General features: G+C 35.0%; 1 protein-coding gene across 1 annotated transcript in view; it reads right to left on the bottom strand.

Moving 5' to 3' along the window:
- The window catches only part of LOC150102940 (glutamate receptor ionotropic, NMDA 2B-like), a 275940-nt gene extending 269015 nt beyond the window's left edge, over window positions 1–6925 (bottom strand). The window contains exon 1 of the mRNA XM_090398014.1: window positions 6479–6925. Within this exon, the coding sequence (XP_090254140.1) occupies window positions 6479–6925 (447 nt within the window). The remainder of the gene's footprint in view (window positions 1–6478) is intronic.
- Window positions 6926–23967: the final 17042 nt, after the last annotated feature.

Genomic DNA, 23967 nt, shown 5'->3' with positions numbered 1-23967 from the left:
GCTGGGATTCATATAAAAGTTTAACCTATTTAGTGCAAATGGTAGCTATTACCGTCAGATATTATAAGAATGTATTCAATGTGCAAAGAGGTGTTTATACTACGGTATTAACTTACACTGGTTAATAACTGCTGATTAACTTGTCATCAGGATTAACATGTATAGCGCTAGTACATAATAATAAAGTATTAGCGCTATGCATATTAATGCTGTGACAGGACGTGATTTAAAAAAAAAAACTTTTCATATTAATTTCGATTAAGTGGAGGTTGTATTTGTTGAGGGATGCCATGAATAATGCTACTGAATTCACTCATTTGCATGTGAAGAGTGAATTCAGTGAATTTACCGTATGACTGTGAATGGAGTTTGGGTCATCGCTGGCGTAATTTTTATAGGCTTGGTGAAATTTGGTGAGCTGTTAATTCAGCTGAACCAAGACCAGGAAACAGGACCAATCGAAAAGAAAGCGAAAAACAGAAACATAAATTAGTGAAAGAGCGGGTGAGTCAGTGAGAGATGGACTAGTGGCTGGACGAAAATCAATAATTTTAGTGAGATTTGGGAGCACCACCTACAACGTTGAGGTGTACCCGAAAATGGACATATTTATTATTTTTACAGTATTAACTGGAAGGTTAAAAACTGACGTTGAGTGGAAAAATGCATTTTTTTAAAGTTTAGCATGCTATTAATGTGATGTGGTAAATGTTAGCTGAAGGGAAAGAGAGAGTGAACTGTTGTTCTTGCTCTCGCGATTTTTAAACATTATCAAAAATAAAGTATGGTGAACTGAAATTTAGGTAGGCAATTAATAATAGTAGAAAAAGGAGTATAAAGTGGTAATTTTCTGAGAATTTCTCAGCATATGTTTTCGGGGCTTGAAATATTGCCGTCATTTCTGGCCTATAATTTCTAAGCCACCATGCGCAAGAAGGTGTTATATTTGAAGACTATTATTTTGGTTAAGAAGAAGCAGAAATGCGATACAAGTTGTTTCAGATAATTATTTATTTTCTTGATTCAGCACAAGAGGTCACCATATATGTTTATCCAGCTCAGAAACTCTGGAAAGAGAATCCTGATCTGGATGAATATTTGTGTGATGTGAAAATTATGTAATGTAAAAAATCATAATATATTAACAATATCAAGGAGTTAAAAACATGAATTCACCTTGGTGAAAATTTTTAAGTTCTTCGACGATTTGCTATTTTCATGAAGTAATAGGGGTGATCAAGTTGATGGCGAAGCTAATTTTTATAATAACTACGAACCAAAGCCTTCAGCTATAAAGATAACGGTAATCAGTTGCTGTTCTGGTTGGCTGGATGGATAGCATTCACCACACTAACTACCATGTGGTCTCTAATTCTACCACGTGAATGTTTGTATATAGCTTTTGTAGTAGGTGAATTTTGTTGTACGATGTGAAAGCCGGGTGAAGTGACTTGAAAAATGTTCTTTTTTCGACTCTAGAACAGATTTTCCTAAAGAGGTTACTAGTATTAATGTACCCTGCATTTTTACACTGACATATGCACATAAACAAGGTTCTAAAAAGCTTTTTTCTACTTTTATAGGAGATAAAATTGTTCTTAGAAATGAAAAATCATGATGTTGCATTTCTTAATGATCCGACATGGGTAAAAGGTCTAGCATTCTTAGTTGATATTACGGGACATTTGAATAATTTAAATATCAAACTTCGGGGGGGGGGGGAAAGGTCAGTTGATAACACACATGTATGATGGACTGGCAACTTTTAGATGTAAACTGGTTTTGTTTCAAAATAATTTAAAAGATAATATTCTAAATTACTTTCCTATGTGGACAGTTGATCAATAAGAATCAAATTTTTACCTTTTCTCAATATTGTCCCAAAGAAGAAAAGATTAAAGAAGAATTTGATAGGCGATTTAAAGATTTTAAGGAGCAAGAAGGCGTTTTTTTTTTCGATTTTTACAAGTCCTTTTTCCTTTAATTTCGAAAAAGCTCCTATTTTTATTCTAATGGAACTTAATGATTTCCAAAATGATTTCATTCCAAAAGAGAAATACAAAGAAGTTGGTGTTCCAAATATGTACACTTATTTAGGTCAAAAATATCCGGAAATAAAAAATCTGCATCAAGTATTCTATGTTATTTTGGAAAAACCTATTTGTATGAACAAGTATTCTCATGTATGAAAGGTAACAAAAAAAACCACAGATCAAGACTAATCGATGTCAGTCTTTCTGCCATTATGAAGTTCGTATGCTCAATATTTTTGTGTCCAAATTTTGGCAAGCTGGTTAACAATAAACGTTGTCAAGTGTCGGGAAAAAAATAAAATACTACAATTAAATTACTTAAAATTACTATAATTATATTATGCAAGTATTTATATATATATATATATTTTTTTTTTTTTTTTTTTCTCCAAAATATTATCATTGACATTTAAAAAATTCCTCAAAATATAGATATTTCATCCCAAAATAAGTATTTCATTTTAATCTAAAGAAAAAAATTTCAAACTTACAGGAGGCTCTCTAAATTTTGTGATGGTTATTAATGACACTATATTTTATAGACTATATAAATATTTGATTTGTTCAAATAAAATTTAATTTCTCTTTAATTTGGTTTGAATGCTATATATTGTAATTACCAAATTAAGGAATTAAGGTCTAGCTACTCACTGATGAAGCCTCAATAAAGGCTGAAACCGGTCTGGGTAGTGACCTCCCACCATAATGTAATAACAGCATATATTTCCTAGGAAATGTGTTTTTACATTATGGAAAATACCAAGAATAGCGATCAGAACTTTACCTCCTTTGCTGAGAGTTGCCCGAGATTGTACTACGTACTACGGCTACTTGCATTAGCTCACGTTAGTAATCGCCGATACTTTTATAGTTGACTATATTCGGCATGAAACTCTCTGATTCCAATCTTTGAGTTTCTTATTCGGTTTTGAAACAATGTGGGATTTAATATCTCCTTAATTTAAATAAGTAAAAAGTTATATATATGCATTTTAAAATAACTTTCTATCTTTGGAGGAATCTGTAGCTAATACCGTAAATGGAATGAGACCAAATTTTATATTGAGACTTTTGAAGGCATGGGAAGATGTTTTCCGCGAAAAAAAAAAAAAAGATTTAGTACCAAAAATCGCCTATAGGGGAAGGTTTGGCGCTGGCGGAGCTGAAAACAAGCAGATAATTACATTAAAAGCAGATAAAATGGAATAATAACATTTCGTCGGTGTAAGTGACAGCCGCGTTATTCATTCCAGCTGGATATGTGACGCGTTACAAAGGTAATAATAATAATAATAATTAAACTAAAACAACAACTTGCAAGAGACACAGAAATTAATGTGGTGATTCTAAACTTACAGGAAATAATGTTTTATTCATCAGAATCAGGGTTCCAAAGACCACATACACGATTTTCGATGTGCTGACCTTTCTTGTGTACAATACATTATGCTCTACTGCTGAGCGTCAGGAGTCGGTTTGGATGTTCATAACAGCCTGTTTTATGTTCTCTTTCAAGACATGCAAGTTGGGAATGCAACCAACATACACAATGGATTTCAAATACCTCCACAGCCAAAAGTCACATGGAATGATGTCTGGGGATCGAGGGGGCCATGCCGACGGAAAGAACTGACTGATAACCCTCTCATTACTGAAATTCTGGCGTAAAAGGCGCTATACTGAATGTTCAATGTGTGGCCGTGCTCCATCCTGCATAAAAATTATGGAGTCGAAACATTGTCTTGACTGCAATGCAGGAATCATAAAATTTTCTAGCATTCATCAATATAAATCTCTACAGTAATGGAGCAGATTACAGGACCTATAGGAGTAATACGCTCAAAAAAGTATGGTCCTATTATGAAATCGGCTGTGAAGCCACACCACACGGTTACTTTTGGAGAATGCATTGGTACTTGCTGGATCGCTTGGGGATGTTCAGATGCCCAAATTCTGCAGTTGTGAGTGTTGACCGACCCATTCAGATAAAAATGAGCCTCATCACCAGAGAATATTTTCCAAGGCCAGTCATTGTCAACCTCCATTCCGGCAAGAAACGTTAGCCCGAAGGTCATGCGCTTATCATAATCTGCGGTAATTAGTGCTTGCACACGACTCAACTTATACGGATAGAAGTGAAGCATTTTCCGTAATATTTTCCAGACTGTACCATAAGCTGTATCAAGTTTGCGAGCTATGGCACGAGCGCTTGGACCAGTACTGGTCCCTGTGTCGTCGAACACCGCAGTAGCAACGTCTGTTACTGTCTCTTCTTGCACTGCTTTCTGTCCCTTGCCAGGTCTAACTCCTAATGATCCAGTTTCTTCAAACTTCTTAATCATAGCTCTCAGTGCTACAGCTGACATAAGACCTGTACGCAGATTATGAATCCTTCTAAATTCCCGAAGGGCCGCTACGGCATTGCACTGTTTAAAGTAAAACAATTTAAAAAGTAAAGCACGCAGGCAGAGTAGGATGCATATTGAGCACAATTCGTCAGTCATTCGAATAACTGCCTGAACATTCCCAATCCCTTTTTAAGTGGAATTGTTGGCGATGCTGTCACGTACGAACAATAAAATTTGCATAATCCTTTTTACCTGCGTTTACTGCAAATATTTGACTGCTTTCGGCTTCACCAGCGCCAAAATTTTCCCTAACGAGGCTTTTGGTACTAAATCTTTTTTTTTTCACAGAATTCATCTCCCCGTGCCTTCGAAAGTCTCAATATAAAATGTGGTCTCATTCCGTTTATTAGTTTTAGCTACAGATACCTACAAAGAGGGAGAGGTAATTTATGGCCACTTTGTGTGTGTGTGTGTATGTATATATATATATATATATATATGACTACTACTATTAACTCGGGGTTGGGATATGTTCATTCTTAATATTAACTGACTTAAAACCCGAGAATTATAACAAAATGAGATTTATTTGAAAACGCAACATGTTTCGTCGATATTGACTTCATCAAGCGTTAAGAACATAGAAAGATATTAAAAGACACTTAAAATAACATTGAGACACTCTAAAGCTACACAATTCTAATATTCGACTGTGAATTACAGTTATTAATAACTTGAGCTATAGTCCGAGTTAAAGTTCTATTGTTGTACACTTGTGCGTGTGTGGAACCACGCGATCTTCAGTATCTGATAGTAGAGCTGAAAGAGTCAGGCAAATTATAGCTGAGATTATTGTTCATATGAAGCGGGTCTAAGGTGATTTCTTTTGACTCCACAATGCGGCGTTCCACCTCATCATGGCAAATGTGTAGGTTTGAAGTTGACGTCCAATTTATCTCATGTTGGCGGCTTTCGTTGTTCGTGTTTATTGAAAAAAAAAAAAAAATATATATATATATATATATATATATAAAATTGTGACATAGATGAACGTTTTCGAAAATACTATCAACTCTATCTCTTGCCCTTGTAGCATGTGGTTGTGCACCGATAGTAGGAGAAATCAGAATGCAGTTGGACTGCTCTAATAGAGCACTCTTTGAGCTGTAGGTGTGGAAACAAACGATTGATACGAGTTTTCGCTTCAACCAGTTAATCAACCCAATGATGCACAAGTGACAATGCTTGAAACCTTATAGAGTGAGTTTTCTTCTGATTCAGTTGATCAAAGAAATCGAATAAGAAGCTCTCATTTCTGATGTTTAGCAGACTAGTTATTTTTATTCATTTAGGAATTCATGAATTTCACATTCATGAAAGAATTCTTCCGTATTAACATGAGAATAAAAATTGCTGTGAATTTGTATCGCCAGTCTATGGCGAGGTAATGGAACTAAATCAGCTCACCTGAGTCTCGGACTGTATTCTGTGCCTAGAAAATTTGCGAATCTAAACAGGGTTTTTTCTCTTGAACCTTTATCTCATTAGAGCTTCATAGCTCAGTCGCAAGGACCTTGTAATGTTTGTCTTTTATTTGGAAACACCTGATTGTAAAATTTATCAATGACACGAAAACATTTATAGGGATTTTGAACTGAAGTGGGTCAGTTTTTCTCATACCGAGGAATGTTCTTAACTGATTTTGTTTCCCATAGCTTCTAGTATTTCATCCTACATAAATGCAAAATCTCCATAGTATATACGCAGAACAGATATGAAAAGAAATGAAAATATTCAAATAAATATTTTTCCATATTATTTCTATAATCCGTTTTTTTTATCACTTAATTACAACTTACGACGCATTTGTTAAATGCCACACAGTTACGGGAGAATTCTGTATGAGCTCTATAAATTGGTAGATAATATTTGGGGAGGCATATCAAGTTTTCAATAAAATATTATTTACATTTCCAGTAAACGGAGTGCAAAACCAATACAGAAAGAATACCGCATAGAAGTGTTACTATGTGCGTGTGTGTGTGTGCGCACGCCCGACCCCAACAAAAACTTCACACTTCCATAATATATTCCTACCTGTTCTAAGCCGACATTGTCTGCGTTCCAAGCCAAGATCGGAATTCCAAGGTAGCCAGTGAGCTGCAGGACATACTGAACCGATGCCACGTTGCTACCGTAAACTTTCGAGTTCGTAATATAAACAATGGCAGAGACGTTCTTAGGCAAGAGATCAGTGCAGAGGACAGAGAGGGTTTCAGTAGGACTAGCTGAGAGGAGCATGGAGCTATTTGCATACGTAATCCTGTAAAGTTTTCTGAATTTCAGTGGATATTGTTTGTCGTCGTTATTTAAGCTGGCTACTGTGCGTGATAACGCATTGAAAAGTTGCTTTTCATGAAAGGCGGATTTCGGAATTATAACACCAAGGGAGATTTCATTCGAATGGTGTTGGCCTCCATTCTTTTCAAAAAGTACTGAAAAAATTGTGATCACAACAAACAGAATTGACTTCTCTTCGTACATGATTGCGGAATTTTTTATTGTTCTTCCACATGCGACATTCTAGAATTAGTATCATGTCCCTTTTTAATGGATAGATAGAGGATATTCATTTTGGTTATGAGAAAACAGCGCAAACATGCAGGAATCCTAAACAGGAAAGTAAGAAACCAATTAAGAAATCAATTTAACTATTAAAGAATTGTTTACACATCATTGATTTCATGATTAAATCAAATGATTAAACATGCATTCAACAAAATATTTAATAAATGATAAAAGATCTGAATATACAATATATAAATATATATATTTATACACACACAAAATATAAGCATTATATATACAGGGTGTTTGGGATAAAATTTGACATATTTATAATTAATTATATTTTTCCGTAAGTTACATGTATTAACACACACTTCTCTTCATTTAAAAGTTTGGACCCTTCTTCATTCATATACAAGATGTCAGAAAGGATGGATAGCTGGAACCCACCTGAATCATGGAAGAGAATAACTTGGATCATGATGATTCGTGCCCGCCATCAAAATAAGGATATTACGACTGCTGCCCAATGCTCCCTGAATACAGTAAAAACAATCAGGCATGAACTAGAGACTTGCAATGGTGACTACGAGGATGTAGCAAGAAGAAAGATCCCTAGCAGACGATCTGATTGCGTTCGTACAGTAGAATTCCTCGCAAATCTGCAGGAACAGGTGTTGAAGAACCCTGGCATTGGAATTCGGGCTTTGTTCGTGGAGTTGCTAACTGTAGTCAAGCCCTGGATAACAAGGGTAGCCAATGGTAGGCCGTATGTATGGCAGCAGGATTCGGCCCCTTGCCACACCTCTGGGAAAAGTCAAAAATGGTTGTCTGAAAATTTCTACGACTTCACCAGTCCAAATGTTTGGCCTCCAAACTCCTCAGACCTTAACCCCATGGATTATTTTGTATGGGGCGCAGTTGAAAAAGACACCAATCGCACTTCCAGTAATACAAAAGCCCAGTTAATGGATAAAATTAAAACAGTTTTTGCGGCCCTTCCCAGGGAGACTGTAGCATCAGCTTGTTCGAGGTTCCGAAGCAGAATTGAAGCTGTGATCGATGCTAATGGTGGTTATTTTGAGTAAATCTTGTTGATAGTATTGTAATTAACTCTGCCTGTAATGTTTTTTTGTCAATTCATTAAATTTAATAGATACAAAGAAGATTTTCTTTTTCCTTACGAAACTGTCAAATTTATCCCGAACACCCTGTATATGTGTGTGTGTGTGTGTGTGTGTGTGTGTGTGTGTGTGTGTGTGTGTGTGTGTGTGTGTGTGTGTGTGTGTGTGTGTGTGTGTGTGTGTGTGTGTGTGTGTGTGTGTGTGTGTGTGTGTGTGTGTGTGTGTGTGTGTGTGTGTGTGTGTGTGTGTGTGTGTGTGTGTGTGTGTGTGTGTGTGTGTGTGTGTGTGTGTGTGTGTGTGTGTGTGTGTGTGTGTGTGTGTGTGTGTGTGTGATAATCGGCTTTTACTCAGTTGTTGTGATACATTTTAAAAACATAGATTTAATAACTAAAAACCGAGATAACTTATAAAGATTTTAATAAGAATAATACGATTAGTTTCGGCTTATAACAGCCTTCCTCAGGTATTCTTAAAGGAAAAGAATAGTAATGAACATTGAAGTATCTAAACAAACTGGAAATTACAGGTAAAAATTGCCACACATAATTGATACATAAAAAAGGTTGTATTTTTTCAAGTTGTTCTAACAGGCGTGCCATTGTTTCTTGCAAGTGTGCGTGCAGGCTCAGGTGAACGTCAATATTGAATAACTGCAGCATGGCTATCTGGGATGTTATAACTCAGATTGTTGTTTAAGTGGACAGGGTTCAGCAGGATTTCCCTTGATTCTACAATTTTCCTCTCAAACTCATCATCACAGCGAAAGATATTTTCTGATCTATCCCATCAAACAGAGTGGCTTTGTTGATCATCATTAGGATTATTTGAAAAAAGAACATGACTGGATAACGCAGTTGCATGAGATCTTTTGTAAGAGATGTCTCTTTTATGCTCTTCTATACGTTGTTCAATAGATTTGTTAGTTTGACCAAAATAAGGGATATTGCAATCGCAACATAATTTATATACACCTGGATATTTTAGGTTGTGATGAGTAGGTTTTGGATGGCTGATTAGAGAACGGATTTTAGGAAGTGTGGTCAAGAACGTCCTGATATTATATTTTTTAAGGACTTTAGCTAATTTTTTGAGACTGTGCTAATGTATGGAATGGAGATGCTACCTTTAAAATTAATAGTTTCTGTTGTACACTGCCTTGGTGGATCCAGAAGAAATTTCTTAATCGTTTTTTCAGAGTATCCATTTTGTTTAAAAGTGAGGTGATTTATTTCTTTTTGTAGTTCATCTGGTTCATTCAAGAGAAAGCGTGCTCTGTATCCTAAAGTAGATATAGTTCCAAGTTTTTGTGGTGGAAAATGATGAGAAAGATTATGCTATATCTATTAGTATGAGTAGGTTTTCTGTATATAGAGATCTTTAATCTTTCAGAGCATCGTGTAAGCATGACATCCAGGAAAGGTAAGGAGTTATTATTTTCTAGATCAGCAGTAAATTTTATATTAGGATGTTGGATGTTTAGATGATGACGAAAATCTGTGAGAGATGTGTGCCCGTGATTCCAAATAATGAATATATGATGAATATATCGTTTCCAAACTTTTGGTTTAAATGAGAAGGAATGGCTTTTGTTTCAAATTCTTCAAGGAAGATGTTAGCTAGAGCTGGACAAAGGATTACTCATTGCCAGGCCTTGTTTTTCTTGGTAAACGGAGTCTTCATCTTCAATAAATCTTCATATTTCATCAAAAACACCACAGACTTTGTTTCGCATATAAAAGATATTCCCATCAATGAAAATGACATTCTAGCAAGTTTTGACATTATATCTTTATTTCCTAACGTTCCTACGGAAGAGGTACTTACATTATTAAAGGACAAATTATCCAAAAATATGTTTACTTTAATAAAACATTGCATTCATTCTGGTTACTTTAGATATCAGGACTCCGTTTACCAACAAAAACCAAGGCCTGGCAATGAGCAATCCTTTGTCCCCAGTTCTAGCTAACATATTCCTTGAAGATTTTGAAACGAAAGCCATTTCTTCCTTCTCATTTAAACCAAAAGTTTGGAAACGATATCTTGATGATATATTCATTATGTGGAATCATGGGCACACATCTGCCATAGATTTTCTTCATCATCTAAACATCCAACATCCTAATATAAAATTTACTGCTGATCTAGAAAATAATAACTCCTTAGCTTTCCTGGATGTCATGCATACACGATGCTCTGAAAGATTAAAAATCTCTATGTACAGAAAACCTACTCATACTAATAGATATCTGCATAATCTTTCTCATCATTTTCCACCACAAAAACTTGGAACTATATCTACCTTAGAACACAGAGCACGTTCTCTCTTGAATGAACCAGATGAACTGCAAAAAGAAATAAATCACCTCACTCTTATCTTTAAATAAAATGGATACTCTGAAGAAACGATTAAGAAATTTCTTCTGGATTCTCCTAGGCAGTGCACAAGAGAAACTATTAATTTTAAAGGTAGCATCTCCATTCCATATATTAGCACAGTCTCTAAAAATTTAGCTAAAGTCCTTAAAAAATATAATATCAGGACGTTCTTCACCACACTTCCTAAAATCCGTTCTCTAATCAGCCATCCAAAACCTACTCATCACAACCTAAAATATCTAGGTGTATATAAATTATTGTGCGATTGCAATATCCCCTATTTTGGACAAACTGACAAATCTATTGAAGAACGTATAGAAGAGCATAAGAGAGACATCTCTTACAAAAGGTCTCATGCAACTGCGTTATCCAGTCATGTTCTTTTTTCAAATAATCCTAATGCTGATCAACAAAGCCATTCCATTTGCTGGGATAGATCAGAAAATATCTTTCGCTGTGATGATGAGTTTGAGAGGAAAATTGTAGAATCAAGGGAAATCCTGCTGAATCCTGTCCACTTAAACAACAATCTGAGTTATAACATCCCAGATAGCCATGCTGCAGTTATTCAATATTGGCGTTCACCTGAACCTGCACGCACACTTGCAATAACAATGGGGCACGCCTGTTTTTTATGTATCAATTATGTGTGGCAATTTTTACCTGTAATTTCCAGTTTGTTTAGATACTTCAATGTTTAGTACCATTCTTTTCCTTTAAGAATACCCTAGGAAGGCTGTTATAAGCCTTCCTATTATTCTAAAACTAGTCGTATTATTCTTATTAAAATCTTTATAAGTTATCTCGGTTTTTAGTCATTAAATCTATGTTTTTTTTAAAAAAATATTTATATATAGGTTGGGAAAAATAATGGAAATACTTGTTATGAATACATATCATAAATATTTCTTTATTAATATGGTGTTGAACCAGCTTTTATCATCAGCACAGCCTGAATTCTTCTTGGAATGGTCTCAAATAAGTTCTTGAAGAACATCTTCAAATTCTTTTAAAGACGTTAGAAGTGAGAATCTGTAAAATGTTATTATTAGTGGTTCAATAATATTCAAATCTGGTTATTGTGCTGGCCAGGGACGTCGTTGAAGTCAACCTTCATGCTTTTAAATTCACGATTTTATACAGTTTAAGCTGTGTAAAGGAGACATAGTCATCTTGGAATACTGCATTGTCGTTTCGCAATAAAGTTTCGTTCACGAGATGCACTTGATTACTAAAAATGTTCAGATAACTACTTTCAGTAATTCTACCTGTAAGAATAATAATGGGACTAACAGAATACCACGATATTGTTTCCCAGGCCATCACGGAACCGCCCCGTGCTTTACTGTAGGAACCACGACTTCCGGATTGTAGGCTTTCATGGGTGTTCGATTCAGTCCACCACATACTAATTAATGTATTATCAACGGAAATAGCGATATTGTTCGGAATATCACTAACTAATAAAAGTGATATAAAACTGATAATATTCTGAATGTCTGGAGTATTTATTTGGAAAAAGTATTAAATTCATAAACTGTTTATTAAACTGCATGGAAAATTTCGGTAATTTTGAAGTAGGAAAGGAAAATAAACCTGAAAACAATAATTATAGAGAATCGCCTTATTGAGTGCTCTAGGCAAGATTTACGCAAACCTACTTCAGAATCGGATGGAAGTTGTGGAAGTTAAATTGGAAATTCTTATATAAAAAAAAATGAGAATTAGATTTTGATACTGTACAAAAATGGTTGAAAAATAATGTAAATTGAACAAGAATCACAAGTTTTGTACATTTAGAAAAGCCTAAGATAAGATGCAAAGAGAAAGGCATTTCAAAAGCTACGATTATATTGAGTGAACAGAGCATTATACAGAGAAATCTGGAGTCTGTATTTAAATTTAAAGGAAGCAAAAGTGAATGCAGTACAGGAAGACGGTTTTATTTAAAATCAAACCATCATCCTACTTTCTTCAGTTGGTAAGGCAAGTGCACATTACCTCTACTCCTAATTATAAATCTGTATGAATTAAGAGTATGGAAACCAGTGCCGCAACCAGGGAGGGGGCCAAGGGGCATTTCCCCCCCTTAACGAAAAAGTTAAAAAACGCTAGAAATATATATATATATATATATATACAGCATAGTTTCTGTATGAGGGGACATGTAATTTATTAATTAGTGTCGTTTTTATCCCAGTTGTCTCTAATTGCACTATTTGTTGAGAAATATATTACACAAACTGCTTATACCTTATTCTATGACATAATAAATATACTTGTTTTTCTTGCCTCTGCAATATAGTGGCTATTGAGGGAGGGCGTGTTGTTTACCGCGGGAGCAAGTTACTATTGCCCTGATCTGAACGTGTTCAGCTTTTTTTCATTTGTGAGGTATATGCGAAACTTTTTAATTTCTTTTTTCGAAAAGTAAAATTAGGGGTGAGAGTTATATGCGAGTAAGTAGGGTATTTCAATTATGGATAAGTACATCGGTACCTTCTTTAAACGGAAAAATATATCGGATGACAGTGGTAATACAAAACGAGTTTGTAATGACAGTTTGTGTGTAGTTTCTGAAGAGAAACAGGTCTGTAACGAATCCACAGAAAATCAGAATTCCCATCAGTTGCAATGCGATAATATTAATACGCTTAACGAAATGAAAGATTTGTGACTTGCTGGACACCCGACCAGTGGATCACATTCAGAGGTAAATACAATTGGTTAGTTTGTAGGAACATTTTTATGTTTTGTGACTTTTCTCCCTTTACGGTAATTATGCCTACATTATTGTGTTATTATTCAACAATTGTTTACAGTTTTGAATGTGTATATAAAGTCAATATCAACAGTAGCCTGAATACGAATGCGTGATGAAAGGGACGGAGAGGTTTGGAGCTTTCCGGATAGTATTCAAAAGGTAAATACAATTGGTTATTTTGTATAGGGCCCGAAACTTATTACTTTAGAATTTAACCACTGCAGTGTCGCACCCAGGGAGGGGGACAAGGCCACCTCCCCAAAAAAAGGAAATAAACACTAGAAAATGTTCCAAAAATCGTTTCCTTATTAAAATTCTTTTTTTATTATTTTATTTATGTTGCGCCTTCTATTTCTATACTACTTGTAATGTATTGACGATCACTGCAGATGCTCAGTCATAGGTTCGTATGCAATGCGTAGTGTGTATTCGTAAATCGTCTACTCAATTCCCCCCCCCCCCCCAAGATTAAATCCTGAGTGCGCCACTGATGGAAACCTGTATGAAATATACGGTGATTCGTATATTGTGACTGAAAATGACAATTATGCAGTTGATGTTGTACCCCTAAGTAAATTGAGTACATGAGTTTGTAGAGTGTATCTAAACTAATGACTGCTGTATTAAATGTGGCATTAAAATAAGCAATACGAACACCAAAACTATGCTTAGACATCGGCAGGAACATCAACATTTCAACCAACTACACTCTCAAAGCGAAAGGCCAACAAAATCTTTCTACTGTTTAGGGAAATATTTTAGTGAAGATGGTAATTTAAGTATGCCATTGGATAGCAGAATAAGTAAAGCTGGTATACGAAGAGCCAAATTAATGCATTTATAGGAAATAATAGAGAGATTATCCACACACTGAATTAGCAGCATACAAGACAGTGTTGATACTGATTTTAATTTAAAATTTGCGAGTTTCTGAGAAAATTTCGAAAGCTAACGGATGAAGCTGAAAAATCGTATTAAAAATGAACATATTACGAAGGAATTTGACATTGCTATCATTCAGGAATATGAGAGCAGAGCTAATCTAAGGTAAGAATGTATATTTCCTTAAACATAATGGGAGAGAAAAGATTAGCAGAAGGGAAGTCTAATACCAGAGGAAGAGGATGACCTTGGTAAACCAATGCAGTGAGGAGCGCCTTATAAAGCAGAAATAAAAGATACGAAAATCTTTGGATACTGAAAACGACCTCCGCATGTAACCCCCGTTTGATAGGAGATTATCATCATCACCATCATCAAATTCCTAACATATAAAATCACGGGGGGGGGGGGGGAAACAATATATTAAGTTAGTACTACATGAAAAGTTACATAATTACTAACTTCCGTCAAAAGTTTTCCTTGAGATTATCTTGTTATCTGTCAATATTATAATATTATCAGATCTTATATTTCTGTCTTCTAAGGTATATATTACCATTGATGCACCTCTTCAGTCCAATCTTCTCCGGACTCTCATAGTTCTGAGTGGTGATAGGAGATTAGGAATAAGTAAACTGAATCGCGTGGTACTATCACAATACTGTGTCTTGTACATACCTTGAAAACACATATAATTTTCTAATATATTCATCCCAGAAAGATGTGTATAAAACAGCCATTGTGCTAGTCAAACACAATCGTATTTCAATATTTTGGTATTTCTTTTGAACTTTGCATATGATTGCCACGTCTCCGTTTCGATCAGCAATAAACGGCAATCTACTTAAATAATCCGAACTGCATTCAATGGCCCTAATGTAGATTTTTGCCTCGAAACATTTTTCGCTTTTTTTTATTTTTTTTATTAAATACTTAATATTTTAATTTTTCTACTGCCATTCTCTAATTCTCTACGAGATTAAATCTCCTTCCACTTATTTTATCAATATTGAACAATATCGAGCTCTTTTCTGCTATATATGTGACTAATGTCATCTTTTCCCCTCCCCTAATTTTCATTATTATCTCATTTTGATCTCAACAATTTTGTTCTAATCCAAAACTTCTTCAATCTAAATATCAGGTTCAGTGTAAATTTTAACTAACGTGACCCTCATTTAATCTAATTCTGCATGAAATTGTATTTCTCATAGACGGAACGTTAATTGTTTAAATACATTATCTACCAATAATTGTCGGACAATTCAACAACTTACAACTGATACCAGCAAGCAAATCATAATATCAGGTATATTCCCCTTTGGCTTTGATAACCTCCTGTACCTTTAGACCAGTGGTCGCCAAAGTGGTCGATATGACATTGTTAGGAGTCGATAGAAAAATACAAGACATCATTGTACGGGTAATATTTAATTCAGTTAACCTGGATTACCTCCATCCTGAATGACAACAATTAAGAGTGAATCGTGGGAACAGTAACATGAATAGGACCTGTAAGATGGAGCAAGGTCATGAAAATAGTTACGGAGTCCAATCAAGTAGGCCAAAATGACGTGTTTACCAATAAACAGATGTCGGTGGTTCCCGACATATAAGGAAGATTGTATTATTGTTATTTTATTATCTAAATTAAATTTTATATTTTATATATTATTTATCCCTCCTATCAAATATGTAATGTTAAGAAGGACGTCAAAAGCAAAAACGTATCCCTTTGACGTTAAGCCAAGTAACTATAAAATAAACAATCTAAAAATTCAGATAAGCGTCTTTTTTGCTTGTCCTATTATAATTACGTATTAGTAAAATAGAGGGGTCGATAAAAAGTCAAGAAACTCTTGAACGGGTCGACGGTCAAAGAAGTTTGGCGACACCTGCTTTAGACAGAGGGTTTCGACCGATGTCAGGCAGACATCAGGTGGAATTTGTCTCTGTTCTTCCATCAAAGCAGCACTGAGTTCAGCGACAGATTAAGGACTTGCTGCTCTTGACCTCAATCACCGCTCTAATTCGTCCTAGAGGTGTTCGATAGTGTTGTGGTTAGGACTCTGCTTAAGCCAGGACAGTCGTTTAACACTCATCTCTTCATACTATTTCTTAACAGCTGCAGGTTTGTGGCATAGAGAACTGTCGTCTTGATAGTAACACGGGTCGTTCCGTAAAGATTCCATGGCGTAGGCATCACCTGATTATCCAGAATATCAAGTTACTGAGCTGCCTTCATGGAACCATGGAAAACAACCAGTGATCCCACTCCAAACCATTGGAATGCACCCGACACTATTACTCCTACACCAACAACCTTTACTTTTGAAACAACACAGTGTCGTAACAAACGTTCACCCGGCTGCTTCCACATCCACACCCTGCCATGAGATTGTAAACAGGTGAACTTTGATTCATCGCTCCAGAATACCGTTTTCCACTGGTCAATTGTCCAGTCCGCACTCTATTTGCACCAAGCCAGAAGAGTTACCTTGTTCATTGTTGTGATGTTTGGCTCTTCCGTAGAAACCCAGTACATGGAGTTTTTTGCACACTAATTAGTGCTCACCATGATGTTATTGGCTCTCTGGAACTCAGCCCAAATGGTCTGTGCCGATTGTAGCTGGTTTTTGTGTGCCATAACGCTCTTCTCCCTGTGAGTCATTTTTGGCGGCCGCCTTGGATGTCTTGCTACACTAGTGAAGCAAAAACCTCTCCATTTGTTGATCACATCGACAACCGTTGACTCTGGATGCGCCAATTGAGCGGCAATGACTCGTGTGGACATGCCACTAATCTGAACAGCCAGCCCAAGATGAAACCACTCTTCTAGTCACTGAGTTCACGTCGTATTGCCATACCTCCCCCCCCCTTGCATTCAACTGCTACGATGAAATACTACTTCCTACTTCCTACTTCGGTTTTTATGTTATTAATAAACCTGGAATGTTCCATAACTTTAATTAACAGGACTGTCCGGGCAATTATTGGTGGACAGTGTATAAGCACATATCGCTCTGTTATCGGATTTCATATACATAAGGTGTATGCTTTTTCGAAATCGACAAAGATTAAATAAACTATAATAAATCGTTTCATTTGTCTAGTATGGCCTTTATGTATCCAATATGCCCTTTATTCCAACTGGAATAAAGACCATATCGGATTTGTTCTATTGTTCTTATCTTATAAATATTTCTTATTTCATTCCAATTGATTATCAATTATTTGTAATAAGATACAGGATCTGTCCATGGCAATCTTTGCGGTCGCTCTATATCCATCATGTTCTTCTCTCCCAGAGTATGATTTAAATGGCATAAATTGCGAGTTGATTTTTACAACAAAATTAGTAAGGGAAAAAATCGAATATTATATATTTACTACTCACATCCAGTTGGGGAATATTTTAAGATTTAAATTTATAAATCCATTCGATATTCGAATCTATCTTTTAAATTATAACATTAAAATTAATCTGAATTATATTTTAATGTAAGTAATCATTGTAATATTCCATCTATGTGCCCCTAACAATTTACAGTACTGTTTTTTTAGCTTCTCCCGCCCACGAAATAATACAAACTTCTAAACCGCATATAGGCTAAGTTTTTTTATTTATTATTTATTTAGTTTGAGAAAAATCAATGCTTTTATTTTTAAGGAGTACCCTTGGATCGGAATGTGTGTTTTGACTGCAGTTCTTTTTTTATTAAATGATCATTTAATAAAAATTTACCTTTTTATCTACCTTTGTTGTATTTTTCGCAATTACAATCTTTGAAACTTGAAATGGAGATTGTAGATAGTGATGAATGAATAAGGTATTAATGATAAGTCGAATAGTCAGATGGAGTTTTATTTGAATCTTACATTTAAAACTAGGATATAATTAATATTGTTATAAGCTAATGCCTTTTATTCCTGTATAGGGAGTAGGTTAGGCCGTTTTAGGTTTTGGGAACTGAGCGAGCAATTCAATCTCAACCTGTAGCCAATCACAGATAGCTGGTCCAAGACAATCACAAATTATACATGACATCAGTGAAGAGAGGCAACTGACAAGTACTGCCATCTCCTAGTTCCTAATCCTAATACTATGTTTTACTCTCTGAATATAGTGTGGATCATTTTCTTGAGTTTACGGAACGAAAAACCCGAGTTTCTGGGAGGAAAAAACCCGCTTTCCCATTCCATAGATCGACTAATTCGGGAACCGGTCTAAAAAAGGCAAGTAAAAGTTCATCTAGTCGGCGACTTGAATCGAACTGACGATGCCCTCTTCGATCAATTTAGCCCCGTGGAAGGCACATGTCACCTCCACTGAGATACACAGGTAATAATATATACGAAAGCCAAAAAACAACAGGATATTTATTTGAAAATGCAACGGCAATAAAGAATAAATTCGATGATGAATGATGTGATATTTATAATACATACAATATAAAACTTGTAAGAAATAAAAGTTGAAATATATTAAAGGATTAAAAATCTAAAACTTCATGAAAAATAACTTATTTAAAGGGCTCATAACACTGCGATGAAAATTAATTCCATTTACGGGGTCGTGAGGCTGTTTAGGGAAAGCCACTATCAGATTAGGCAGTTATTTGATGTCACTAGTCGCAGTGACACTCCTAAAACCTCATACGGTTTTAGGAGTATAAGACTCTGCTAGAAGAAGCGGTAGGATCGCGGCAGGACAGCCTCTTGGTGAAGAGCGGATAAGCTAACCAATCAAAAGACATTTTTATTGGTTGAGAGTTTCTTGTTGTTGGGTAGCTGGCAAACTTCGGATATGATGTAGAGGCGGTGGACTTTGATAGTGTTGCACTGTGTTTTTATTTTAATGGTTTCCAATATTCTTAACTTTGTTTCTTTTATTTTATTTTTTACATTAAAATGGTTTCTATCTGTGGAGCGCTATTGTATTCGATCGCATGTATTACTGTTTCTGTCTTTTGAGTTTTTTGGGGGAATGGGATTCAGTTATTTTGTTGGATTTTTATTGGAACAATTCGGATATGAGTATACGACAATCACGATAATGTTCGTACAAGCGGCAACCCGTAGATCTACGATCTACGGGTCTACGATGTAGGCCTTAAAGATTACCAAAGGAGCAACATGAGCCATGAGTTCAAAGACAATATAATGTCTTCATACTAACTGATGTTTGTCATTTTTATTATTTATTTACTTTTTTGTATTTTTATTTATTGTTTACTGAGTCCGGAAACTACCAACCACACCAAACGTGGGACTTTTAAATCGCTTTATTCCTTAAATAAGCCAGAGGGAAGTCTAAACCAAAGGCGGGATTTGAACCCGTGGTTTTTTTGGCTGGAGAGCGGATACATCAGCTACTCAGCGAAACCAAGTCAATATGTTAATATTATATTATTAATATTTTACTATTAACAATTTTCCTCCAAATTAAACTGTTATTTTTTCAGAGCACCAATATTGTTAGTTCTTAAGGGAAATAACTCTATATTAGTGTTCATCGGATTTCTTATTTATTTCGTGGTTCCAATAATGTTCTACTAGGGCAACTCGCAGCATGGCGGCGACAGTATTCCAACAAGCTCTGTGGTCAATTTTCGCACGAAACTTTTATAGTTTCTGTATTGGGCTTTGAAATGATGTTGGATTTAATAGCCACTATTTATATAAAACTGTTTCCTACTACTTTCTAACGCATTTGGTCCCTTCAGAAATAATAATTCAACTTTCCGTAATAACGCTTAACATGAAGACCTCGATATTCTTGAGTGGGCCTGTGTCTTACTATATTTTTGATAAATCATTCTGAAAACAAGAAATCCACTATATATATGAACTAATGCTTTCTGTTTACATTCTTATTCAACGTAATAATACATGTCGGGAAATGGACATGTCTTACTTTGGAAATTTCTAGACAACAATGACCCTTGACCTCAGCATGCGTTAATTTGACCAGTGACTTTTCTTGCCATTGCCTCTGAATAACTGTTAACCTTATATGCTCACATCTAGAATAGCAATACTAAGTATTCATGAGAGTTTATACTTAGAGCAGAGAAAACGATTAGATTTATTAATGATTCCTCTTGTGGGGAAATGTTTACAAACCATTAAAATGCTTATCTTCTACAACTCTCACTCTGTCCGACAATGGAACATGCTAAAAAAATTTATAGTGCTATTCCCTAATTTCTTCAGAAATCTCGGTAATGTAAAAAAACTGAAGTTTTGTAAACTAGCATCACTCCGAACATAGCTCAATTCGAGCCTTTCATACTGATATTGACCTTATTCTTCTTACCTTTCATATTCTTGAAACATATAAGCAACCGAAGTGTATCTTTTAAAGCCAATTAGATTAATTCTGGATTTCTCACTTTGTCTAATAATATTACACACAAACAGACACAAAGTGTTTGTTTGTGTGTAATTTGGACATCAATGTTTCCAAGTAAAATCGTTTAAAAAGATGATTTTCACTTTTTTTTTTCCAACCCTTTCTCCAGTACCTCATTCACTGACTATTTACTGTAGGCTTTTGGCGCGGGCTCTCCTAACAAGAAGAAACAGAAACATGATTTTATAACAAACTAGTTTCGATCCGAGATTTGTTTATTATGACTTCCCACTGTGGAGAAATATTGCACACCATATTTCATTAACTTCAGAGAAAATATTCATTAAATAATGATGAAATTTATGAAAATTATATGAAAATGTGAATGCTACATGCGAAATTTGTATTTACTTTAAAATTTAATATCAATTTAATGCCTGTTTGTAGCTTATTTAGTGAAAAGACTGTTCATCAAAAATTGCTGATTCTAATTCCACATAAAGCAAGGCTCCTCTCGATTAGCTTACATAGCTGTGTTTATAAGACTTTCCTGCAAAAAAATTAAAAAAAAAGTCAAATTTTTCATTAATAATTAATAAATACGTATCTACATATGTATGTTGTTTGAAAAAAAACTATGTATCATGTTTTATTGAATTTATGATATGATGATATTCAGGTCGCAATGAGTTATTTTTACTGCTAACTTATTGCTCATACAGACAGTGAAAAAAACTAAGTGCTCTAGATCATTTTTTCTCGCTCACTTCAATGCTGCTACCCTAATAAAAAATCGCAAAACACATGACTTTGAAGCATGACACTTGCGTTGGGTTGGGGGGGGGGACAAGTTAGACACTTGCGTTGGGTTAGGGGACGGCGCAAGTTAGACACTTGCCACAGGTGCTTCATACCCTCATTACTGTACTGCTAGTAACATACTATTTTATTGAAAATGGGACATTGAAAGAAGGCAGGTAGCTACGAATTTTTCAACCAAGCTATGCTGTCTCGAAATTCACGCTTACTCTTGTTATCATTCAGGGAGTGAGAGGTGTGATTGAAGTCTGATTAGCAGAGTAATGAATTACTGACCATTTAAAACTATGTATTTAGAAATGTATGTACATTTAATCATACAAATACAATATTTATTTTACAAATGATATTCTATCTTTTTCAATTTAGCTTCTTGAATAAAAATTCTACCCTACGGTTCTTCTTTATGAACTGGTCAATAACATCGTCATGAAAAGTTGGTTTTAACATACTTTTCCCAAGCAGCATGCACACTTGTAAAGGCTAGCTGAAGCTCGCTGCTGGAGCTACTTTCACTGCGTATGGCCTGTGTTTAAGACGAGGTGAAGGGAGCGGAAATAGCTATGCGCGAGCATGAAATCACGGTGCTGTAGCGAGGACCTGGAAGCACACACAACCGATCAAGCCAAGGTAGCTTTGAATAGACGAGCAAGCATCGGCCTTCGATACACAACGTAAAGCTCAATTATTGCCGCTCAAGCTTAAGACTTCTTTTGTCTACAAAAATAAAACCTATATGGAATGCTTGTAAATGCATGCATTTATTAACAAATAAATATTACTTCCTTCTCAAGTGATGAGCTTGCGCAGCAGGCAAAGTAAACATGGAAAATTAGCCCCTGCTTCCGATACACTTTGTTTCTAAAATATCTTAATTTTATAATCCCTATATATCGCAACAGATGAAAAAAAAATGGCTTATCAATAGTTGCTGAGTTTTAGAGTATACTGCTTAAAAGCATGTTGATGGATGCATAAACCATTCAGTTTATATTTACAGTAATCACTATAGGAAAGTAGGTATTTTTCTTCTTCTTCTCTTTTCCTGTAGCTGAAATGGTCGCGCGATTGCTCCGCATTGTTGGCAATTGAATGAATCCATATGTTTTATCATACGTTGAGAAAAGAAAAGAAATGAAAAAATTTAAATATAGCGCTTTTTTAAAAGGAAAATGAAAAATGTCACAAGCCATGAAATTGTATAATAAATTACATAGAAATAGTGGATATTAAAGATCCAATATTATTTCAAAGCCGAATATTTGAAGAAACCAAGAAAGTTTCCAAAATCTCTCTCTCTCTCTCTCTCTCTCTCTCTCTATATATATATATATATATATATAGATGATGCTACCTGGCGTATACGAAGTACCATGTTCTTGTAATTTGCCTTACTATGGAAAAACAGGAAGATCTGTAAATAAACGCATCTCTGAACATCAAGACCACATCTGCCTTATCAAACCTCACCAATCTCACCTTGCACAATACAACATTGATTTGAAAACACCAACCACAGGATACAATGGCAAAACATCAATCTACTACATAGATTCATATATAAACATGAACGTTTGTATAAAGAAAGTGCTCTAGCCTTACGTCACAGACGCAATCTTAACCGTAACAACTGTCTCACTATCCCAAAAGTCTGGGAAATTGTTATCCTGAATTGTATAAAATAAATTTATCAATTATATTTTAATTTAATTAAATTACAGCCCAATAGTTTTTAATCCTTAAACACACTATTGTATTCATAGAGGGATTCCAATGTAAGCATGCTCAATATTTTTTTTAATTCCTATTGTTGTTTAATAACTGTACTGATGATGTCTTATGATACTTAAAACGAAATATTTTTTTTTATCAAAAAGATAAAAGTTAATTACTAGGGCATATGTATGAAATTTTAATTATCGAAATTATCGACATTTTCTGGCATCCTTGATTCATTTTTTTTTTTAGTGTCAGCAGCTCTTCCCTCTTATCAATAATAGATATCTCATACATGCTAGCATTTTGTGTAGATTAAAAACCTCTCATAATACACAAACGTATTCATTTTTATTGAGGAATAGATACATTTTTACTACTTGTGTTGTTTACGAAGACAGAATAAAAATGTCCATATACAGTTAAAAACTTTCCAATTTCAACAGATGCTGTACTGCACAAACCAGAAAAACAAGTGACATTTTTTTATCACTAAATACATTTGTGCACTATATTTAGGAATAATTAGTGTAATTAAAGACAACTCGAACTACACACTTAATGGAACGCTCCGCTTCCGCAGACTATGCTGCATGCATGCAAACGGGGCAGATTTATTGTGTCAATAAACAGTGAAACTACAATAACTAAACACATTTCTCTAACAGCTGCTTTCAAATTTTCAGTTACAGTTTCAGTTTCATAAATATGTGTAACAGCTGTTTATAATAGTCATTGGATATAGAAAACACTCAATTTATGAAAAGCAAAATGAATATAACTTGAAATCAGTTTGATATCATCCAGTCTCTTAAATGCTAATTGCGTTTAAGTGTCAGGATGGAACTAAAGCTTTGCGAAAATGCGACCACTCGACCTGGAAGCATACATATGCTAAAAGCTATTACCCGCCAGGGAATAAGGGAACGTCAAAGACGCCCAGGTGCGAACGAGACGTGTTAATACAGTTTTAAATATG

This window comes from Typopeltis vanoorti, chromosome 9 (assembly GCF_054136105.1).
Source record: "Typopeltis vanoorti isolate ZY-2024b chromosome 9, IOZ_Tvanoo_1.0, whole genome shotgun sequence".
Taxonomy (NCBI): domain Eukaryota; kingdom Metazoa; phylum Arthropoda; class Arachnida; order Uropygi; family Thelyphonidae; genus Typopeltis; species Typopeltis vanoorti.
Note: the sequence above shows the minus strand (reverse complement) of the source record. Positions and strands in the feature narration are given on the sequence as shown.